The 19,471-nt window shown below is 58.8% G+C and overlaps 11 protein-coding genes across 11 annotated transcripts; 4 read left to right on the plus strand and 7 right to left on the minus strand.

Moving 5' to 3' along the window:
• Positions 1 to 16: 16 nt before the first annotated feature.
• Positions 17 to 2,209, plus strand: IUM83_04177 (PPR repeat protein; the record flags this gene model as incomplete). The annotated part of the gene is made up of 1 exon (XM_067928233.1): positions 17 to 2,209. The coding sequence occupies one exon, from the start codon at positions 17 to 19 to the stop codon at positions 2,207 to 2,209; it is 2,193 nt and encodes a 730-aa protein (XP_067793733.1).
• Positions 2,210 to 2,310: 101 nt separating this feature from the next.
• Positions 2,311 to 3,618, minus strand: IUM83_04178 (putative triacylglycerol lipase; the record flags this gene model as incomplete). Its single annotated transcript, XM_067928234.1, has 1 exon — positions 2,311 to 3,618. The coding sequence occupies one exon, from the start codon at positions 3,616 to 3,618 to the stop codon at positions 2,311 to 2,313; it is 1,308 nt and encodes a 435-aa protein (XP_067793803.1).
• A 2,351-nt stretch (positions 3,619 to 5,969) lies between these two features.
• On the plus strand, positions 5,970 to 6,764 carry IUM83_04179 (uncharacterized protein; the record flags this gene model as incomplete). The annotated part of the gene is made up of 1 exon (XM_067928235.1): positions 5,970 to 6,764. The coding sequence occupies one exon, from the start codon at positions 5,970 to 5,972 to the stop codon at positions 6,762 to 6,764; it is 795 nt and encodes a 264-aa protein (XP_067793804.1).
• Positions 6,765 to 6,843: 79 nt separating this feature from the next.
• On the minus strand, positions 6,844 to 8,397 carry IUM83_04180 (Major Facilitator Superfamily (MFS); the record flags this gene model as incomplete). Its single annotated transcript, XM_067928236.1, has 1 exon — positions 6,844 to 8,397. The coding sequence occupies one exon, from the start codon at positions 8,395 to 8,397 to the stop codon at positions 6,844 to 6,846; it is 1,554 nt and encodes a 517-aa protein (XP_067793664.1).
• Positions 8,398 to 8,663: 266 nt separating this feature from the next.
• On the minus strand, positions 8,664 to 9,506 carry IUM83_04181 (Major Facilitator Superfamily (MFS); the record flags this gene model as incomplete). The annotated part of the gene is made up of 1 exon (XM_067928237.1): positions 8,664 to 9,506. The coding sequence occupies one exon, from the start codon at positions 9,504 to 9,506 to the stop codon at positions 8,664 to 8,666; it is 843 nt and encodes a 280-aa protein (XP_067793663.1).
• Positions 9,507 to 9,544: 38 nt separating this feature from the next.
• IUM83_04182 (Major Facilitator Superfamily (MFS)) lies at positions 9,545 to 10,470 on the minus strand (the record flags this gene model as incomplete). Its single annotated transcript, XM_067928238.1, has 3 exons — positions 9,545 to 9,560; positions 9,649 to 10,104; positions 10,199 to 10,470. The coding sequence occupies 3 exons, from the start codon at positions 10,468 to 10,470 to the stop codon at positions 9,545 to 9,547; spliced, it is 744 nt and encodes a 247-aa protein (XP_067793662.1).
• A 194-nt stretch (positions 10,471 to 10,664) lies between these two features.
• IUM83_04183 (Choline/Carnitine O-acyltransferase) lies at positions 10,665 to 12,794 on the minus strand (the record flags this gene model as incomplete). The annotated part of the gene is made up of 4 exons (XM_067928239.1): positions 10,665 to 12,353; positions 12,424 to 12,534; positions 12,608 to 12,704; positions 12,763 to 12,794. 4 exons carry the CDS (start codon positions 12,792 to 12,794, stop codon positions 10,665 to 10,667), a joined length of 1,929 nt encoding a protein of 642 aa, XP_067793661.1.
• A 334-nt stretch (positions 12,795 to 13,128) lies between these two features.
• On the minus strand, positions 13,129 to 14,171 carry IUM83_04184 (YdcF family protein; the record flags this gene model as incomplete). The annotated part of the gene is made up of 2 exons (XM_067928240.1): positions 13,129 to 13,488; positions 13,569 to 14,171. 2 exons carry the CDS (start codon positions 14,169 to 14,171, stop codon positions 13,129 to 13,131), a joined length of 963 nt encoding a protein of 320 aa, XP_067793830.1.
• A 164-nt stretch (positions 14,172 to 14,335) lies between these two features.
• On the plus strand, positions 14,336 to 15,954 carry IUM83_04185 (sporangia induced TRP protein; the record flags this gene model as incomplete). Its single annotated transcript, XM_067928241.1, has 2 exons — positions 14,336 to 15,731; positions 15,821 to 15,954. 2 exons carry the CDS (start codon positions 14,336 to 14,338, stop codon positions 15,952 to 15,954), a joined length of 1,530 nt encoding a protein of 509 aa, XP_067793660.1.
• Positions 15,955 to 16,314: 360 nt separating this feature from the next.
• Positions 16,315 to 17,274, minus strand: IUM83_04186 (serine/threonine-protein phosphatase PP2A; the record flags this gene model as incomplete). Its single annotated transcript, XM_067928242.1, has 1 exon — positions 16,315 to 17,274. One exon carries the CDS (start codon positions 17,272 to 17,274, stop codon positions 16,315 to 16,317), a length of 960 nt encoding a protein of 319 aa, XP_067793659.1.
• A 409-nt stretch (positions 17,275 to 17,683) lies between these two features.
• Positions 17,684 to 19,172, plus strand: IUM83_04187 (uncharacterized protein; the record flags this gene model as incomplete). Its single annotated transcript, XM_067928243.1, has 9 exons — positions 17,684 to 17,928; positions 18,014 to 18,043; positions 18,126 to 18,192; positions 18,263 to 18,349; positions 18,413 to 18,481; positions 18,551 to 18,648; positions 18,716 to 18,794; positions 18,882 to 19,005; positions 19,075 to 19,172. 9 exons carry the CDS (start codon positions 17,684 to 17,686, stop codon positions 19,170 to 19,172), a joined length of 897 nt encoding a protein of 298 aa, XP_067793658.1.
• Positions 19,173 to 19,471: the final 299 nt, after the last annotated feature.

Below are 19,471 nucleotides of genomic sequence, written 5' to 3' on the forward strand. Positions count from 1 at the left end.
CACCACCGCAACTGCCATGCTGCGTCGCTTGTGCCAGCGCGCGGCAGCCTCGCAGCCCCGCGCGCGCCTGGCGAGCTCCTCCGCTGTATCCGCGGACGTGCGGCCTCCCAGGCGCCATCAAAGTCTGCGCTGCAGCAGCCCGCGCCGCCACTCGGACGCGAATCGGACGCCAAAATTACGCTATAAGGATAAATACGTGAACGCGCTGCTGTCCCGTAAAACGTCGCCCGACAGCTTCGTGTTCGCGTGCCGCGCGCTCCGCTGCCAGGACGAGACCGCGTTGCTGGCGGCCACCGACCCGCGCGCCTGGAACCAGGCGCTGCAGCGGCGGCTGGACGCGCGGGACGAGCGCGGCGCCGCGGAGCTGCTGGGGCTCGTGGCCAAGTTCGCCCCGGAGAACGCGAGCGAACCGGTGTGGGTGGACCTGTTATTTACGGTGTTGCGGCAGCGGTCGTCCCATGCGTTCCGGTCGGACGAGATCCACGCGCTGCTGGGCCAGCTGAGCAAGCGATACGGCCCGCGCTTCGTGGCGCGCGTGCTGGTCCCAGTTGTCAACGGCTGCGCCAACAACAAGTTGCTGGCGGCGGCCCAAGAGCTGCTTCTGTACCAGCAGCAGCTGTGGCCGGAGATCCGCGCGTCCGACGTGGCGTTGAATTGCCACGAGCCGTTGATGCCGCCGCCAGTGGTGGGGACTCTGCTGGGCCAAATGACGGCGGACAGGCAGTTCGAGCAGGTGCTGCAGCTGGCAGAGCGGTACTTGGCCAGTTCGGAGTTCGACGCGGCGAGAGATTTCCAGCAGCAAGGCTTCCTGGAGCTGTTCCAGGCGAGCGGCGAGACGCAGCGCAGTCCCAGGAAGATTGTGCGCGCGTACTTGGACTACGTGGAGCGCGCCGTGCGAGCAAGAGACGGAGACTTCGAGGCGGTCAAGGAGCTGGTGCTGGAGCGAGGCTTCGCGGCTGCCATTCAGTGCTGCGTGGCCACGCAGGAGTTCTCGCTGGCGCTGCACTGCTATGCGGCGATGGAGAACACGCGCGAGAAGCTTGTTGGCTGTGAGGAGCTGACGACGGATTTGAGCGACAGTGAAGAGAAGTGTCGTGTCGTGGATGAAGTGATCCCGGCCGACGAGAACGTCTACGTGAACGTGATGAAGGCGTGCATGGCTCTCAAGGACTTCTCAACGTTGAAAGAGGTCTTCCGTGTGATGGCGACTCGCGGTGTCGCCCGCAGTGCTGGTTACGGATCGGCGATCCGTTACTGCCATAAACACTTGGACCCGAACTTCCTGGAGGAAGTCCTGGACGAGGTGGTTGCGACAGAGGAGGAGCTTGCGGGTGCCTGGATGCTGGAAGTGGAGAACTATAACGACGCACTGGGCTGCTATGCGGCCACCAAGAAGTTCGAGCTAGCCAAGGAGCTCTTCTCGCAGATGCTGAGCAATCCGTTCATCAAGCCCGACCACATCACGATGCTGGAGATGGTGGAGAACCACCGCGACGCCTCGATTGAGGAGATTTATAACCTCATGGATGCTTTTCTCGAGTGGAAGCTGACGCCAAACCTCCAGGTCTTCACGTCGCTGCTGTCTATCTGTATGCGGAGGCGTGAGCTGGGCGATGCTACAGCACTCATCGAGGCGATGGAGCAACACAATGTCGTGCTCGACGTCAAGGCGTATACGTCGGTCGCTTTCATCCACGCGTCTCACGGTGACCTGAAAGCCGTGGTGGGTGTCCTGCGCGATATGGCTAACCAGGACATTGCCACCGACACTATGTTCTTCGATTATGTCATTAACGCGCTGTACGGATCATGCGGAATCGACATGTGCTTCTCATTGTTCCGTGAGCTGAGCCAAGAAAACTTGCCCATTCCGGAAGGGCTGTACGTCGCGCTGATCGAGTTGGGCACTCAGATCGGACTGATTGAACGTACGCTGCATATTGCGTACAACATGGAGTGCGAAGGGTTCCAGCTCACGTCGGATCAATTGCACGAGTTGATGATGCGGTGCCAGTCCGACACTGAGATCTCGGAGTTCGTACGGACCTTCTCTCTGTTGCACCAAGGCACACAACCCGAGACGCCGCGCTTTGAAGTGGAACTGTACGAAGACCTGATATCAATGCTGACGCAGAACAACCGCAAGAACGAAGTCGCGAAAGTGCAGCAGCTGGCCAAGGCTGCAGGACACGACGACCTGATCCTCTAGAGATGGCGCACTCCAGGCTTATTTACCTATAGAACTGTGGTTTGACTCTTATATTTGAGTGCATTCTAGCGATGGTGTTGTGTAGTGCGTACCAGTTCGTTCTAGTATCCGACGCCTACGTACGTCTCGAGTTGATCGAGCAAAGATTGGTAGATCTTTTCGTTGGCGTTGACGGCCCAGGTGAAGTCCATGTGGCTGAAGTCGCTGATCCTCACGTCGTAGACGACCGTGGACAACGGCATCGCGTTCCGGAGCTTGTCGATGTCGACGGCAGTAGCCAAGATGTCGTTTTCGCCTCGGAAGAACCCTGTGCGCGGGTATTTGATGTTGGCGACAGGGAACGCCGGCGGGTCGAAGGTGCCGTATTTGGCCTTGTTCTTGCAGATGTGCCTGGAGCAGAGCTTGATTCCAAGCAGGCGGAGACAGCTGCAGCCGTAGTTGTACGCAGAGAAGGTGTCTTTGCGGATACTCTGGGCGTAGTGCGCCATGTTCTTGACGGAGGTTCCCGCCGGCATCTCCGAGAGGTACACCCCAACGCGTGACGAGTTCCAGTTTTCAGAGTCGCCCGACACCAGAGCAAGAGCAGTCTCACACAACTGAGGGTCCAGCGTGCACGCCGAAGCTCCGATGATCTCCTGCAGCACCTCGTTCTGCGAGAGGAACTCGACCTGCCCCAAGATCTCGAAGATCTTGTCCAAGTAGATCTTCGCCACGAACTTGAGCGCCTTGGCTTTGGTGTTGCTTAACCAGGCAACGGGTGCCAGCGCCGCGAAGTACGACACGGACTGTGCCAGCGTCTGGTTCTCGGAGAACGCAACGAAAGCTTGCGTCGTGCCCTCGGAGTGGCCTACCAGCGCGACGGTGTCCTGGCCCGAGACTTGCACAACGTGGTTGAGCATGGCTGGGAGGTCGAACCTGCCCATGTCTTGCCAGCTGAAGTCCCAGAACTCGTCGTCCTCGGTGGTGTACTTGACGTGGTGGTCTGAGTACGTGTTGCCGCGATTGTTCCCGAGCCAGACGTCGTAGCCGGCGTCCGCGAGCACGAAGGCGAGACTTTGGTTCCGGAAGTTGCAGACCCACGAGAAGCTGCTGTCGAGCAGGCCATGCTGCACCAAGATGGCCGGCTTGTTGTCAACCGCAGCCTCACCGGATTGACTCTCCGCGTACGACTTGGGCAGGCGGTGCAGCGTGAGGATATACCCGTCCGCCGTGGTCACGTTGTGCGTCTCCGCCGCGTAGCCGCGCGCTTTGATGAGCTCCACGGTGGACTTGCCCACATCCGGGTCCAGCCTCACTTCCTCGACGTCCGCAGCTTGTTCGAGCGAGAGTACGACGGGTGTCGTTAATGCGAACAGTATTGCACACTGGAGCAGGAAGCGTGGGGTACGCAGAGAAGAGCTCTGCGTCATGGTAGCGAACACTGGAGTGTTGCTGGGGAGCTGGAACCGCGCGTGCTCGGGGCAGTGGAAATCCCAGACTGGAGCGGGTACGGTCTCAAAAGTATTGTCGTTGACACAAGTGCATGCAGATGGTTGAGCAGCGACCATGATCTGCAGGCGTCAGTCATTGCCGTTGGTGTACAATAGTTGCAGTGGTTCCATTGGCGGTCACCAACGTGTGGAGTCGAGAGCACTGGGATACAGAGGGGACACGACGACTTGCACCGAAAGCCGCGACTACCGCGAGTCGAGGTACACACTGAAGGCGGAGTGGTATGCTCCACGGCAGCGTGAGTGTTAGACGCGCTTGTAATGCCTACACATCCGACAGACTGCAATTTGGCGTCGATTGTCTGTGCCAACTCAACTCACTCACGTGAGCCTAGCGGTGTGACGCCTACATTGTGAGCACCGGATCGGTGAGTTTCTGCGATTCAAGAACCGAGACAACTCGGACGGGTTGCGTGCGATGCGGACATTGTGAGTTCACTGTGCGTGGCAGCAGCTCCGCCGGTGCCGTGGTCGTGAGGCGGATTATCACATGCAATACACAACATTCGCTTTTGACCGCGGGGTGACTAGGAGCAGCATCGATTGATGCTAGTTCTTTATGCCTCTATCGAGGTGGAGATACCCGTCTCACTATCAGAGTCTAGACTTTTAGGCCAGCGCTTGTCATCCTGGAGCGTCTTCTTCGCGGTGACGGTGCGATACACGCCGAGAGCCAACACGCAGCTGTTGATAACGAAACAAACGCTGCCGAGAACGTAATACGTAACAGCTATGTTCGTGTACTGCGCGCCATCGTCCGTGCGGTTGATGTATTCGGGCAAGTAGAACCAGCTACCGACGATGAAGCACAAGGAGCCAACGAGTGTGCTGAGCGCTGCCACGGTCCCCCAGCAGAAGATGTTCCTGATCCTGAAACCAGAAATGCGCGGGTCCTCGTGAGTGGTGCAGATGAAGAGAATCTCTACAACAGCACCGAAGCAAAACAGGATGCCCCGTTGATGAACGCCCAGCACCCGAGCTCTGGAGACTTTGGGTACCATGACGGGAGGAAGTAGAGCGCGCCGAGGACGAAAATCGAAGCTGCCATGTAATTGCACAAGGCGGTGAACGCGCGGAGGACTTGACGCAGCTGCGTGCCGTGGTTATAGCGGATGTTCTGGATGAAGTCGAGGTTGGCACCCGCGAAGAAGTAGAGACAACCGATCACGAAGCCCCAACTGGCAAACAGGACGGCGTTGCCGTTCCATTTGGCCGCGTACTCCGGATAGAAGTAAATAGAGCCGAGCAAGAAGAGCAGTGATCCTAAGAAATACGCCATCGCGCGCGACACCTCGAGTCACTTTTCCCACGTTTCGAGCTGGTGGTTTCCGGAGAGCAGTACCTGCGGCTCGTGCTGCGGTACTATCTTGACCATGACTTCCATTTTGCGCGGACTGTTGTTTTGCATGATGTGAAGATGGTTTATGGAGGGTATGCTTGATCACTTGGGCCACGAATCCAGAAACGAGTGAGCCCATGACGCGCGAGTTACAAGTTTAGAGCAGGTAAGACTGTCTTGAGCGCAAAGTTGAAGACCCAGAAACTAAGCGAGACCAATAAAAACTCGCAAGCTGCTTCTCAAAATTGCTGAACTGGTGTCAAGAGATCAAGCTGTGGCATGCGACAGCCTGTTGGCCCCAAAGCAACAATCTGCCGTCAAGAGATCTTGCCAGTCGGCAGATCGTTGGATCTTGAAGCGATCGAAACAAATGTATCGACTGTCGAATCCAACACGCGCAACCTAAACGCTTTGGAAAACCCAGACTGGCGTGTTGCATCGGAACGTGTATTTGAGGATATCCGAGACCCCGCACTGAATGCTCCTGTGCAATAGCTGTCGAAAAGTACATGTATCCATGTATAAAGTGCCAATCCTTAAGTGTCCCGTAACTGTGGCAGAGCGGATATCATGACCGCGTACAGCACGCGAGTTGCTGCACCAGCGGACGCTGAACCTCTTGTCCACCTCCAGCTGTCACCCTGTCGTCCGGGTTGCCAACAAATTCAAGACAAAAAGCTTTCAATCTTCCGACCTTGGGTCAGCACGCAGGTCGTGTTGCTTGATCTGCTGACTGCGTTCCGGCGTGTTTTGGTTGCCCTCGCGTGTCCGCAGAGCTCTGCAGGGCAAACACGGCTTTATCCCCAAGGTCTCCCTCCAACAATCCCGTCTGGTCCTCTCGCGTGTCATGTTCCCTGTTGTCCCAGCCTAATTAGTAAGCATTCATTGCTGAATTTCTCGCCCGACGACCGCACCACCGCCCACAACCAACATGCCAGGAATCACCCCGCGGAATTCGTATTACTCGCTGCAGATAACCCCTCGACTGCCGGCGCCGGAGGTGCTGCTTCCGGAGAACCACCAGCTCGAAACATGGGAAAAGTGGCTCGAGGTGTCTCGCGTGTTGGCCTATTTCGTGGGCTCGCTGCTCTTCCTGCTGGGCTCCATCTACTTCTTCCCCAAGTACTCGGTCGCGTGGAACGGCAAGGGCGGGCTCTTCGGTAGCTGGGACTTCGTGATCGGCTGCGTGCTCTTCTGGGTCGGCGCCAACCTCGACTTCATCCAGGCTGTCCGGTACAACCACCGCACCCTGCTGCGCCAAGTGCTGCGCGCGTTCACCGCGCTGTTCAACTACATGGCCACGTCGATTTTCATCCTAGGGGGGCTCTACTTCCTCCCTTCCTGGTACACGAAGGCGCCGGAACTCGGGTGTTGGGCATTCATCATCGGATGTGTCCTCTTCTGCATTGCCGCCGTTGCAGACGTCCTCTTTATCTGCATGACCCACGAAGACCCGCGCGACTCCGGCTTCCGATGCAGGAACATGTTCTGCTGGGGGACGCTGGCGGCGCTCGGGACGTTCGTCGGTGCGCTGTGCTTCATCATCGGCAGCTGGTACTACATGCCCAACTTCATCAACCGAGTCGATGAAGGCACGCACTACATGAATACGGCCATTACGTATTACGTGTTCGGCAGCATTAGCTTCATCGTCAGCAGCACTGCGATGGCCCCCGACGTGTATCGGGCCATTAATGTCAGCAGGACCGACAAGGTCGAGAAGTAAGTTAATTGAAAGTGCGTGTTGTATGTGCGCGAAGCACAATGTTCCCTACAACTTCGAGCATCGAGCATTTGAGCTTATCCTAGATCTCTGCTGGTGCAGTGAACACGAACCCTCCCTTCCTTTGCCGTCTTTTGACTGCCACCATGGCCATTGCCCAGAGAATCACCGCCCAGACCATCCACAGCACCGACAGCAGCATGAAGTTTTTCAGTCCGTTCTGGTCCTCGCTGCACAGCGGGTTGAGCACTGCGTCGCCGTTGTCCTCCACGGTGCCGCAATTCGGGGCCCATTTGTCTCTCACGATGCCCATGACAATCGGCGCTGGCACGTCTCCAAAGACGTGAATGATCACTGCGTTGGCCGAGATGGCCATCGATCGCCGCGAAGACGGGAACAGCTCGAGCACAGCCACCATCTCGGGCCCCCACAGCGCACACATGCAGAAGAGCGCAATGGTGAAGCACGTGAGGAAGGCGCCTTTACTGTCTGAAATGAAGCACATGATGAGCGCGAACACCTCGGCGATGGTCACGTAGAAGAAGAGCGACGAGACGGCCACGAAGCACCTCTTCCCTGGCACAGTCGTGTGCTTCGTGTATCGGTCGAGCACGTAGCCGCCGAGCGGGGTGCCAATGAGACTGGTGACAGCCACAATGCCCCCGAAGATCAGCGACGCCGAAGTCTCGTCGGAGAAGAGCCCCAGCCCGATAAACACGTCCGGTCCGAACGCATTGAATACTCCGAGCGTGAACGTGTACGCTCCATGGGCCAGCACCACCAGCAGGAAGGGGACGTTCGAGAGGATCTCCCACCACGTCTGCAAAAAGGACTCGGCGCCGTTGAACTCCTCGGGCGACAGCATCTCGGCGCCGAGTTTCTCTTCCAGCTCGGCGGGTGACAGGTCCGCCCCATTCCTCTCGACGGTGTCGTGAGACTCCCGGGACAGCGACAACACCTCGCTGGCGAACTCGTTCGTGGACACGAGCGGCTTCCTCAGCGCGACGGCGTCGTCTGTCGGCGGCACGACGTTGAGCTGGTCGGGCACGCAGCACAAGCAGCAGAAGACCAGACACGCCATCAGAATGGCCTCAAGGTAGAACGCCCCCGCCCACGTCAAGGGCGACTCGGCGAACAACGAGCCGTACACGAAGCCGATGGCCGTGCCCACGATGACCGAGGCCAGGTAGATCCCCACGTAGAACGACCGACGCGTCGGTGGAGCGTGGCGATCGATGAACGGCGGTGCCACGCATTGGAACGAGGCCTCCCCGACGCCGCTCACCACTCGACCGACGATCAACAGCGCGTAGCTGTTGACGTGCTCCGAGATGGCGCAGATCACGATGGCCACGATCCAGATACTCGTCCCCAGCGCAATGATGCGGAATGGTCGATGGCTGAGCGCGAAGTACCCGAAGACGATGGACAGCACCGAATGGCCGATGATGAAGGCCGACGATAGCAGCCCGAAGTACACGGACTGGTCCGTGACGGCCACGCCCAGCGACGAGGTGATGAAGTGCCGGAAGCTTTGGGGCGCTCCGGGGATGATGCCCCGGTCGATGTAGTTGAGCAGGTTCACGAGACACAGCAGCACGATGAGCCCCTGCGACTGGATCTTGCAGGCCTGCATGGTGCTGGCTGGCAATCACGTGACAGCCGGCGCGCCGATCGAAGAGTGACGTGAGTTGGGGGGAAGTGCGCTGGCCCCGGCGTGCATCGCTTCCGGCGGTAGCAGGAGGAGGAGCAGTCAATGTCAGGACAGCTGTGGGATGGCTCAGTTGAAGCTGTCGATTAGTCCGGCGGCCCTGATCTGTCCGCGTTGAACCTGCACTTGGCTAGACCCGGCGCAACGTTCAACATGGGCAGGAAGGCGTGCTTATACGTGTACTTGTCTGTCTAATACTCGGCCGGCGTGGTGAGCTCGAAGCCACCGTGCTGCTGTCTCCGCTTGATGGCGACCGCTGCTAGCGCCCAGAGCAGCACGGCCCAGAGCATCCACAACGTCGAGAGCAGCATGAAGTTCTTGAGCCCACCCTGGTCCTCGCTGCACAGCGGGTTGAGGTCGGCGTCGCCTTCCGAACCCGCGACGGCCCCGCAGTTGGGCGCCCAGGCGTCCCACACGACGCCCATGACGGTCGGCGCCGGGACGTCGCCGAAGACGTGGATGATCACGGCGTTGGCCGAGATGGCCATCGAGCGGCGCGACTCCGGGAACAGCTCGAGGATGGCCACCATTTGCGGCCCCCAGAGCGCGCACATGCAGAAGAGTCCGACGGTGAAGCACACCAGGAAGGCCGCTTTAGCTCCTGCGAGGAAGCACATGATGAGGATGAACACCTCGGCCAGCGCCACGTACACGAAGCTCGACACCATGGCCACGAAGCAGCGTTTGCCAGCTACATTGGTGTCTTTCGTCTGTCGGTCGATCAGGTAGCCCCCTAGAGGCGTGCCTAGCAGTCCACCCACGGCCACAATGATGCCGAATACCAGCGACGCCGAGGTTTCGTCGCCGAACAAGCCCAGTCCGACAAAGAGGTCGGGGCCGTACGTGTTGAAGACGCCCAAGGTGAACGTGTACGCGCCGTTGCCCAGCACGAACAGCAAGAACGGGGTATTGGAGAGCACGTCCCACCACGCGCGGAAGAACGACTCCTTCCTCACCGCCAGCTCCGGAGTCGACCGATGCGACGCCGGCGACATCATGAACTGCTCCACTCCGCTTGCATTCATCGACCGCATCTCGCTTGGAAGCCCTTGAGTCGACACAAGCGACTTCCTCAATGCAACGTCGTCCTGCGGAGGCACGACGTTGAGTTCATCCGGCACGCAGAATAAGCAGCAGCACACCAGAAACACCATCAACACCGCTTCGAGATAGTACCCGCCTGCCCATGTGAGCGACGAGTCCGCGAACGCCGAGCCGTAGACGAAGCCAATGGCTTCGCCCACGAACACCGAGGCCAGGTAGATGCCAACGTACAACGATGCACGCTCTGATGGGGCGTGGCGATCGATGAATGGCGGTGCCACGCATTGGAACGAGGCTTCACCCGCCCCACTCAGCACTCGACCGACGATCAACAGCGCGTAGCTGTTGACGTGCTCCGAGATGGCGCAGATCACGATGGCCACGATCCAGATACTCGTCCCCAGCGCAATGATGCGGAATGGTCGATGGCTGAGCGCGAAGTACCCGAAGACGATGGACAGCACCGAGTGGCCGATGATGAAGGCCGACGACAGCAACCCGAAGTACACGGATTGGTCCGTGACGGCCACGCCCAGCGACGAGGTGATGAAGTGCCGGAAGCTCTGTGGCGCTCCGGGGATGATGCCTCTGTCCAAGTAGTTGAGCATGTTGATGAGGCACACCAACACGATGAGCCCCTGTGACTGGAACTTGCAGGCCTTCATGTTGATCGAGCGGATACCTGCCTCGCTGCCTATCGCGTAATGAGCAACGCCGGACTCGGACAGAGTCCATCACAGACAGCACCACATAGGCACCTCGGCCGGGGGTCCCGTGCGTCTCCGTGTAGCCATTTCCACGAATGCACGCTGCTGCAGCGCGAACGAAGATCGAGAGCCAATGGAGGTCTGCCACGCCACGATTCTGCTCGGAGCAGACTGCTGATACCGTGGCTTCCATGTGCGCGTTGCACCGATGGGCTTCCTTTGGCAGATCTGCATCGGGGTCCTGCATTTGATGCTCGAACACTGACATGCTCTGGTAATATTTGGCGACTGCAAGTTCTTTTCAACGTTATCCTAGAAGCCGATTCATGAGTTGTAATCGCGCGACAACTACTAGACTAGTGACGAAATGAAGAGCGCTTCAAGCAATAATCATGCACAATCGACCAAGGTAACTGGCCGCAGTTTGATCCGTGAACCAGCTCAGATCTTGCACATAGGGTTTGCCGGCTCGTGGTGGCGCTCGACAAGTCCATAAATGTCCTCGAACGCCTGGAACAGAGCGCGTTGGAACTCTGGTGCAGTGACACGGGGGAGTGGTGGGCCTGGGAGTTGCTTGTCACGGTCGCTTGGGTCGAACGAAGTGATCATGAAGGCGAGAAAATCGTTTTCGCAGCCGTAGCAGAGCCCGATGCCGTGGGGTAGCATCGGCACGAATCCGCCCCATAGCCACGGATACCCGGATACATTGCTCGTGGAGAGCACGAAATTGCCACCTCCCCCGCTCTTTGCGTAACTCGGATCGGCAAACAGAGCAGGTGGAGATCCCGTCTTCTGCATTCCTGCAATCTGCAATCCGAGTAAATGGCGGTCGATACCATTGCCAGATAGTGCTTCAAGCGAAATCTCTTTGTGTCGTGCCATCGCGCGCTTGAGCTTGTCCACGACCTCTGATTCATCGACACCAGGTTTGTCCTGCACCTGAAGCCATGCGAGCACCTCTGTTGTCACCGTGCGAATGGTTTCCGTGCGTCCTTCGATAAACATGCGAGTGTGCCCACTTTCATACGTTGGCACGACGCGACCAAAAAGTCTGTAGCCTGCAAGCTGAATGCCCATTTGGACGAAGGTGTCGGGAAACAGCTTCACCGTACGCAGTTTGGTCTTGCCTATGGATTTGTTTCTGACTACCACCATACGCAATTTGGCTCCGTCGCGCTCAAAGTCAACCAAAGCTGCTGGGATTGTGTTTGCCACGATCTCCTGAGGTAAGTGCCAGCGCAGCAATTCCGGCGGAGTCAGGAACTCCAGTGAATGGTGACGGCTCTCGATGAACGTCTCATAGCCGCCATCGCGGTTCAAATAGCGCTCGCCTAGCCAGCGAAACATCGACTGGAGCACCGTAGCGTCTGCATTTGCGTGCTCCATGTTGGCCCCCACTATGCCGTTGGCAAAGACAATGTACTGGAAGCTCTTGTCAAACCAGCGGTTGCCAGCGTTTGAAGCGGCACACTGTCGTGCTAGCTCCGACGGTGTTTCGGGAGACGCTGACTCCAGACACAGCGCAAAAAGACTCGATTCAATATTTTCAAGGCTGCGCTCGTTTAACTGGTCGAACTCGACCAGAGCTTGTCGCGCCTCGGCCCACTTGTCACGCCTCATCGCCGTCAGGGCCCCCACAAACTGTGGCGAGTCATCTTCGTCGAATGTGGCACGCTTCCCAGCAGAAAGCGCATTCAAATACGCGGAGTGCCGCAGAATATGTAAGAGCTGCACCTCCAAGTCCCCAATGGTCAAGATCTCGCCCTCAGCATCGTACACGCGCAACATGAACACTCTTCCTTCGCAAAACACGGTGATGTGTCGAACGGCGGCGGGTTCCACGCGCTTGAATCGGTCAGTCGGCTTCTCGGGGATACGACAAGTCGAGAATAGCCGTCGGAACATGTTCATGCAGAGTACATGCCCTCCCATCGTCTCCGGCGGCACCAGTTCGCGTTTGAGTCTCTCCAGATATTCGCACGTGTAGCGCACAGTCTCGGCAGCTCGTCTGGCCTGGGACACGGGCCGCTCAAAATCTTGGAACGAGCCGAAGCCTGTCACCATATTCACGAACAGAGCGTTGGGCGTCGGATCGCTTAGATAAGCCACTTGTTCCCACCATTCCGCCATCTGCAAGGCAAGCAAGGGCCTTCAGCGTATATTCCAGTTGTGATGCTTCAAAGTGGTTCGTGGTCCTTACCCAGTTATCGTGCTCTTTGGCACGTTGCAGGAGCTCCGCCTGCAGAGCTTCGCCTTGACCTCCAGGCTTCTCGAACTCTTCCACGATCTGCTTGGTCTTCTCGAGCTCCTCCTGTAGACCGACAATTTAAGTGTATAGGTAGACTTCGCACTGCTCCTTTTGTTATCGTAGTAGTTCTGCAAACCTTGGTGACGAGTGGCTCCAGCGAGCGCAGATACTTGTCCAGCGTAGCGCGCAGCGGGGGCAGAGGCAGATGGGGCAGCGACGCCTGCAATGCGTAACTGGAAGACACCAGTGAACACTAAAGGCAAATAGTAGAGACTAGAACGGCATACGCACGTCGAGGGGCTGCGAGTTGGGCGAGGTGTCATGGCGCTGATCTTGAAGAGAATTCGGGTGTGCCTTTTGGCTGGCGAAAGCAGGAATGACAGTCTGTTCCAACTTCAACGAGGTGGTAGACGATCTCAAATCGTTCGCTGGGATCCGTTCTTCGCAGGTGTTGACTTCCATTCGACTGCAAGTTCATTTTCAACTAAGAAACAACCTAATGCACATAACTACTTTGCTGCGCGGCGAAAGAAGGCGTGCCAGTATGTCACCTGTCGCCTTGGTTCAGCAATTCGGCGCCGTTCGTGGAACTTGACTCAGCAGCACTCGAGTTTTAGCAGCCTAGCATCGGCCGGAGTGCTGTGGCGTTGCAGCCCCCTACGCTATAGGGGACGCGCTGGGCGATCGACTGCTCGAGCTGTCGGCGCTTCGGGTGCTCGCGATGGAGCTGCGGCGCTGCTTCTTCATCGCTCGGAGCACGTCATCCAGCGGCTCTCGCACGTTCTCCATCAGGCGCAGCTCGGCTGCCTCGCGGTTCGCGCGCTCTGCCTCACTCAGCACGTCAAAGGCCGTATGGTACGCCACGGTGAACGTCATGTCCGGCACGGCCCCCAAGATGCTGTCGACGATGAGCTTGACACGCGGGATCTGGAAGCTGGACGTGACGACGTGCACGCGCTCGATGCGCAGGTGCCGCAGCGACGGGATGAGCTGGATGACGTTGTCAATCACCGTCGTCTGCAGCAAAACACCAATAAAAACTCTTAAAAACCAGAGCGAGTATCCCCTTCACACCAGCAAAAAGGCTCCCCACTCACCGCGGAGCAGTCCATCATGATGTGGTGCGGCGAGATGCCCGCCTCCACCAGCTCGTTGCGGATGGCCTCGGTCTGCACGAGGCCCTCCCGCTCGTTCTCGCCTCCCGTCGGCACGAGGTAGCAGAAGGCGTTGGCTTGGTGCTGCGCGTAGGCCTTCATGGTGTCCCAGTAGAGCTCGGCGGCCCTGGCGATGCGCGTGGCGCCCAGCGGCGTGAGGTTCCCGCGCCGGTCGAGCGCGTCGCCCAGGATGAGGATCACCTGGCTGTCCGTCGTGGCGTGGAAGGCCACGGCGTCGGCGTCCTCCGGGATGCTCTTGAGGTTGGGCGACACCGCCGGGTGGCGCGGCGTGTGGCGCTGCGGGTACACGCCGTCCAGCATGAGGCCCTCGCGGAAGAGGTCGAGCCCCGCGGCGGCCAGCAGCGCCAGGCTGTTGCTGCGGCTGCCGTTGCGCGGCTTGGGCTTGCGGCGACTGAGCCTCGAGCCGCCCAGCTTCTTCTTGCGGCCGCTCATCGAGTCCAGTGGCAGCACCGTGCCCTCCATGCGCGGGCAGGCGACGTCCACGGTCACATTGGACGGCCCCGCGCTGCGGAAAGTGGCCGGCATGGGGGCAGAGAGCGGCAGATCAGGTCGCGCCGAGGTGAGCTTGAAGAGACGCGGAGAATGGTGGCCTGGGGTGCGCCACACCAATATGAAGGCCCTTGTACCATGATGCTGGTACATCGCGAGGTGATCTTGAAGCGACGCATACTGACGGTGCCATTGACACCATGACGGACTTCGACGCGCTGGACCAGGTGGACCCGTTCTACATGGCGCTGCTGCGCTCGCGCCAGCGGCGGTTCGCGGACTGCATCGACATTTGCACGGACATCCTGGCGCAGAACCCGTACGACCAGGCCGCGTGGGTGACCAAGACCAAGGCCATGACCATGCAGAACTTCATCGACGACTCGGAGCTCGAGGAGGACGGCGCGGCCGACCTGCTCATGGACGACAACGTCATGGCCTCCATGCCGCGGCCGGGCACGTCGCTCAACCGGCCCAACTCGCGCGCAGGCACGGGCGACCCGAGTCTGCGCCCCATGACGTCCACCGGCCGTCCGCTCAGCGGCTTCGCGCGGCCCGGGACGAGCTCGAGGCCGGGCACGGGCAGCATGTCGGTGGACCGTGCGCTGCAGGGCAACCGACCAGGCACTTCCCGTCCAGCGACGACGCTGGGGCGGCAGGTGCGGCTTGGCACGGCGTCCATGCAGGCGTCCGACTCGGGCGTGTTCATCGACGTCAACCGCCTCGACTTCAAGCGGTACGCCAAGCGGCCGGCGATTGCCAAGGCGCTCGTGGACTACCTGCTCTACTGCGAGCACAACCCGAGGAAGGCGCTTGAACTCGCGGCGGAGGCGACAGTTGCCGCCGACTACAAGGACTGGTGGTGGAAGGCTCGTCTTGGTAAGTGCTACTACCAACTGGGGCTCTTCCGAGACGCGGAGAAGCAGTTCGAGTCGTCGCTGCGCAACCAGGACATGGTGATCACGTTCTTGGAGTTAGGCAAGGTGTACTTGCGTCTGGACCAGCCTAACACGGCATTGGACAGGTACGAGAAGGGTAAGACCAAGTTCCCCGGGGACGTCCAGCTCTTGGTTAGCATTGCGCGCGTCCACGATATGCTCAACGACGTGGAAAAGAGCGTCAGCGTGTACAAGGAGGTACTGCAGCTGGATGCGTCCAACGTCGAGGCAATCGCGTGCTTGGCGTCCAACTACTTTTACACAGATCACCCGGAGGTGGCGCTGCGCTACTACCGGCGCCTGCTTCAGATGGACGTGAACACCGCCGAGCTCTGGTGCAACATCGGACTCTGCTGCTTCTACGCGTCGCAATATGACATGACGTTATCGTGCTTTGATCGCGCGCTGTCACTTGCCTCGGACGACTGCATGGCCGACGTCTGGTACAACATCGGCCAAGTCGCCATCGGCATCGGCGATCTTGGGCTTGCCTACCAAGCTTTCAAAATCGCCGTGTCCGTGGATAGCAACCACGCCGAATCGTACAACAATCTTGGCGTACTCGAGCTGCGCAAGGGTAACCTCGACCAGGCGCGAGCCAATTTCCAGCTCTCCGAGACGCTCGCGGACTTCATGTTCGAGCCCAGCTACAACCGCGGTAAGTCGTGTATGCTCTCTGCTTGTCTGTCATGTGAGGTTCCTCACGGCTCTGCTACGATTTGTGTTGTCTGCTTCAACGTCGGACAGCGCTGCTGGCGTACAAGGTCGGCGACTTCCACGATTCGTTCACCAAGGTCAATCGCGCGCTTACAACGAACCCGACGCACAGCGACTCGCTGGAGCTCAAGAAGCAGCTGCAGCAGTTCCTCACGTTGCTCTAACTGGTCTGGAACAATGCACAAGAGGGCAGGACAAGGAGACGCACGAAATCCGCAACAGCCAACACAACAACCAACTAAATCGTGCATATATGAAGAATACCGTCATGCCCTACCTCGTGAACAAAAAGGCCTGGGAGACAGAGAAGTAGGGCAACACCTCGTCAGGCGAAATGACACTAGCCAGAGCCCTCGCACCTCCGTCCACAAGCTGCTTCTTGTCCTCGGATTGACCACCCACCTACCCTACTACCTACCTGCTTCGCTGTTCCGGCATTTCTTGCTTTCTGTCCTCCTCGCTCGCTCGCTCGCACCCTCGCTCTTCTTCCTCCCGGGCCGCCACTCACACCTGTCCCCACTCGTCTACAGGAAGTAGTCGGGCGTGCGCTTCTTCTCGTTGAAGCTGCTGTCGCGCGGGGCTGGGTCGAACTGGATGAACTTGCACGTCTCGTATACCTTGTCTCCGTTGCGGTCGGCCATGACCTCGTCGATCTCCATGAGCGCGGCCTGGTTGCCGCAGCGGTAGCAGTAGTTGGGCGCGCTGAAGATGGTGACGACGCCGCGGTTGTGGGTCCACTGGTAGCCCTCCATCACGAGCTGGTGCGCGCGCGCGATGAACGTGAGCCCGTTGCTGCGCTTGAACTGCTCCGTGATGTCCTGGCCGAACGTGTAGCCGGCGCCGCGGGGCGAGATGCCCCATCCGCAGCGGTCGTCCGGGTCGGACCACACCAGGTCGCACATGGGGCCCTCGTGGGGCACCTCCTGCACGCGGTCGAGCGCGCGCGCGTGGTCCAGCGTGTCGATGGACGGGGACAGACCGCCGTGCATGCAGAAGACGCGGTTCTCGATGAGCGCCGTCATGGGCAGGTGGTCGAACAGGTCCGTGAAGTACTTCCACACGTTGGCGTTGCCGTACTTGCGCAGGCACTCGTCGTAGAAGCCGTAGACCTGCGTGATCTGGCGGCTCTCGTGGTTGCCGCGCAGGATCGTGATGCGCTCGCGGTGGCGCACCTTGAGCGCCACGAGCAGCGCCACGCTCTCGAGCGAGTAGTAGCCGCGGTCCACGTAGTCGCCCATGAACAGGTAGTTGGTGTCCGGGCAGGCGCCGCCTATCCGGAAGAGCTCCAGCAGGTCGTAGAACTGCCCGTGGATGTCGCCGCAGACCGTCACGGGGCAGCGCACGGGCTGCACGTTGGACTCGCCCGCCAGGATCTCCTTGGCCTTCTGGCACAGCTCGTAGATCTCCGTCTCCGTCAGGTTCTCGGCGCGGCGCAGGCGCTCGATCTGCGCGTCCAGCGCCTTCATCTCCCCGCGCGAGTCCATGGTCGTCTGCGAGCGCTTGGTGGTTCTTGGTGTGGGAACCGCCCCCCCCTCTGGGAGGCTGGCTTGCGAGATTGGGGATCTACACCCTGTCACAACGCATACGCTCCGCCAATGACAGTGCAGATACAAGTATAGAACACAGTTTCGACCAATGCCATCAAAAATAAAAATGTAGGATGCAGTCTACGTGCTGCGTGCAGTGGTGCCAGAAGCTAGAGGCGATAAGATGCGCCAGGTGCAAGCTGCAGCACGCATTTCTGCCCAATGAGACGCGAGTTGAAGAGACCCGGCTAAGAATAGGAGCTGCAACGGGCGTTGACACTGGCAATAGCAGCTCGCTCGGAGCGAGTGGCCTGCGCCGTGTCATTCCGGCAGAAACCACCCGACAGCGGAGGAGCAGAGCGAAGACATGTCCAGGAAGCACCACTACGTGCCCAAGCGCGAGGCCACCGACAGCTTCGAGGAGCTCTCGGCCAAGCTCACGGCCGACCTACGCAACCACGTGCGCTTCATGGCCGACTACCCGGTGCTCTCGGACGACTGGATCCAGATGGCCGAGCAGATCGGCCGCATCGGCCACATCACCGAGATGGAGCGCCAGCTGCCCAAGAAGCACGACGCCACGCTCTGGGAGTGCGAGGAGATCGCCCTGCGGTCAGTGCGGACGGCCGAGCTCTAGGCGGCGTTGTGGTCTGTAGATGCTGGTGCTAACGTTGATGATCTACGTATTTGTATGCAGTTATCTGCTTGAAGACGGGAAGTTGAATCTGTAGGTGTCCAAAAAGATTGAGATTTTTTCTTCCTCTGCACACGGCACCGGTGCTGACGATGGCTGGATGACGCTGTCGCAGGTGCCTGCGCAATCTCGTGGACTACAATAACTACCTCAAGCGCATGATCGAGCGCGGTCCTGTCAAGGTCGGATATTGCGGTGAAGTTTTGTTGCAGCTGACAGCCATGGGGCTTACTGAGAGCTTAATCGATGCAGACCGAGACGATGGCGACACTAGAGAAGTTTGAGCACGGCATGGGGCTCACATTGAAGAATGCGTGGCTTCACGCCGAGGCAGTGCAGGTGAGGATACGATGTTTTTGGGCGAGCAAGATGACTTCAGCTGACGCTCTTGTCATGCCACAGACTACTGATCTTCCGCTGTTGATCGAGTATATCCACGATATTTTAATCTATTGCCTCGAGCGCCCAGACGTACGTGTAGCTATGGTGGCTTGAACTGTCGTTCTGAGCACTAATCCTCATGGTTCGACGTCTGTGCAGTACCTACCAAACAAGAAGATGGACAACTGCCAAGAGGTCACAGTCATTCACTTTTTGCTAGGACTGTGCAGGCAGCTCGACTCGATCGATGAATCACGGTAAGGAGCGGTTGCTGGCACGAGTAGAATGAAGCAGGTTGTCACTAAACTGTTGTGCTATTCACAGAATCATGCCGTTGTTCGCTGAGAAGCGCATTTTCGCGCTGCTGGCGATGCATTTGAGTTCTCACATCAATCTTTTGAACGTACGACGAGCTGCTGCCAAGCTTTTTGTCATACGAAAGGATGTTCACTATACATGCTGACTGTGTAACGATTATTCGTCTTTGTAGGCTGCGGATATTGCCGTGGGCGCCGAGGTACTAGCGCTCATCTGCAGTACGGAGGACTTTGACTCTCACGACGACTACTACGTCGACTCCCCCGAAGCCGAGTCCGCTCTGCTATCCCTTTACGGTGCGTCTCAGTGAGTGTATGCTTTGTTTCGATCTACAACCAAGTTCACCGTTCCACCTCACGCTGCAGACGACTACCTCGAGGAAGCTACGGAAGACCTCGACACACGCAAACGATTGCGTCCGCTGCTCGACGCGGTTCGACAGCTCAACTACAACCGCAAGTAGCTCGCTCTCCGAACAAAAAACATCACACACAACCCGTCGTCGCGTGTGGGGAGGGATCAAACACCGCATCCTAGCAGCCACAACGTCGCTCCATCCCCTCACCAACGATGACTATATTGCATACCAAACCATGAAATGAATCCACGCCTTGAAGTTGTCCCTGACTCGTCACATGGCGGCGTTCCTCCATCTGGTACACTGTACCAGTCCCATCCACCGCCCACTAATCAGGTTAGATTTGCGCTTCTGAATCGAACGCACCAAGCAGCACAGCCAGAAGCGTCGCCGGACTTGCGGCC

The sequence above is a fragment of the Phytophthora cinnamomi genome (genome assembly GCF_018691715.1).
Source record: "Phytophthora cinnamomi strain GKB4 chromosome Unknown Contig27, whole genome shotgun sequence".
NCBI classification, from domain to species: domain Eukaryota; phylum Oomycota; class Peronosporomycetes; order Peronosporales; family Peronosporaceae; genus Phytophthora; species Phytophthora cinnamomi.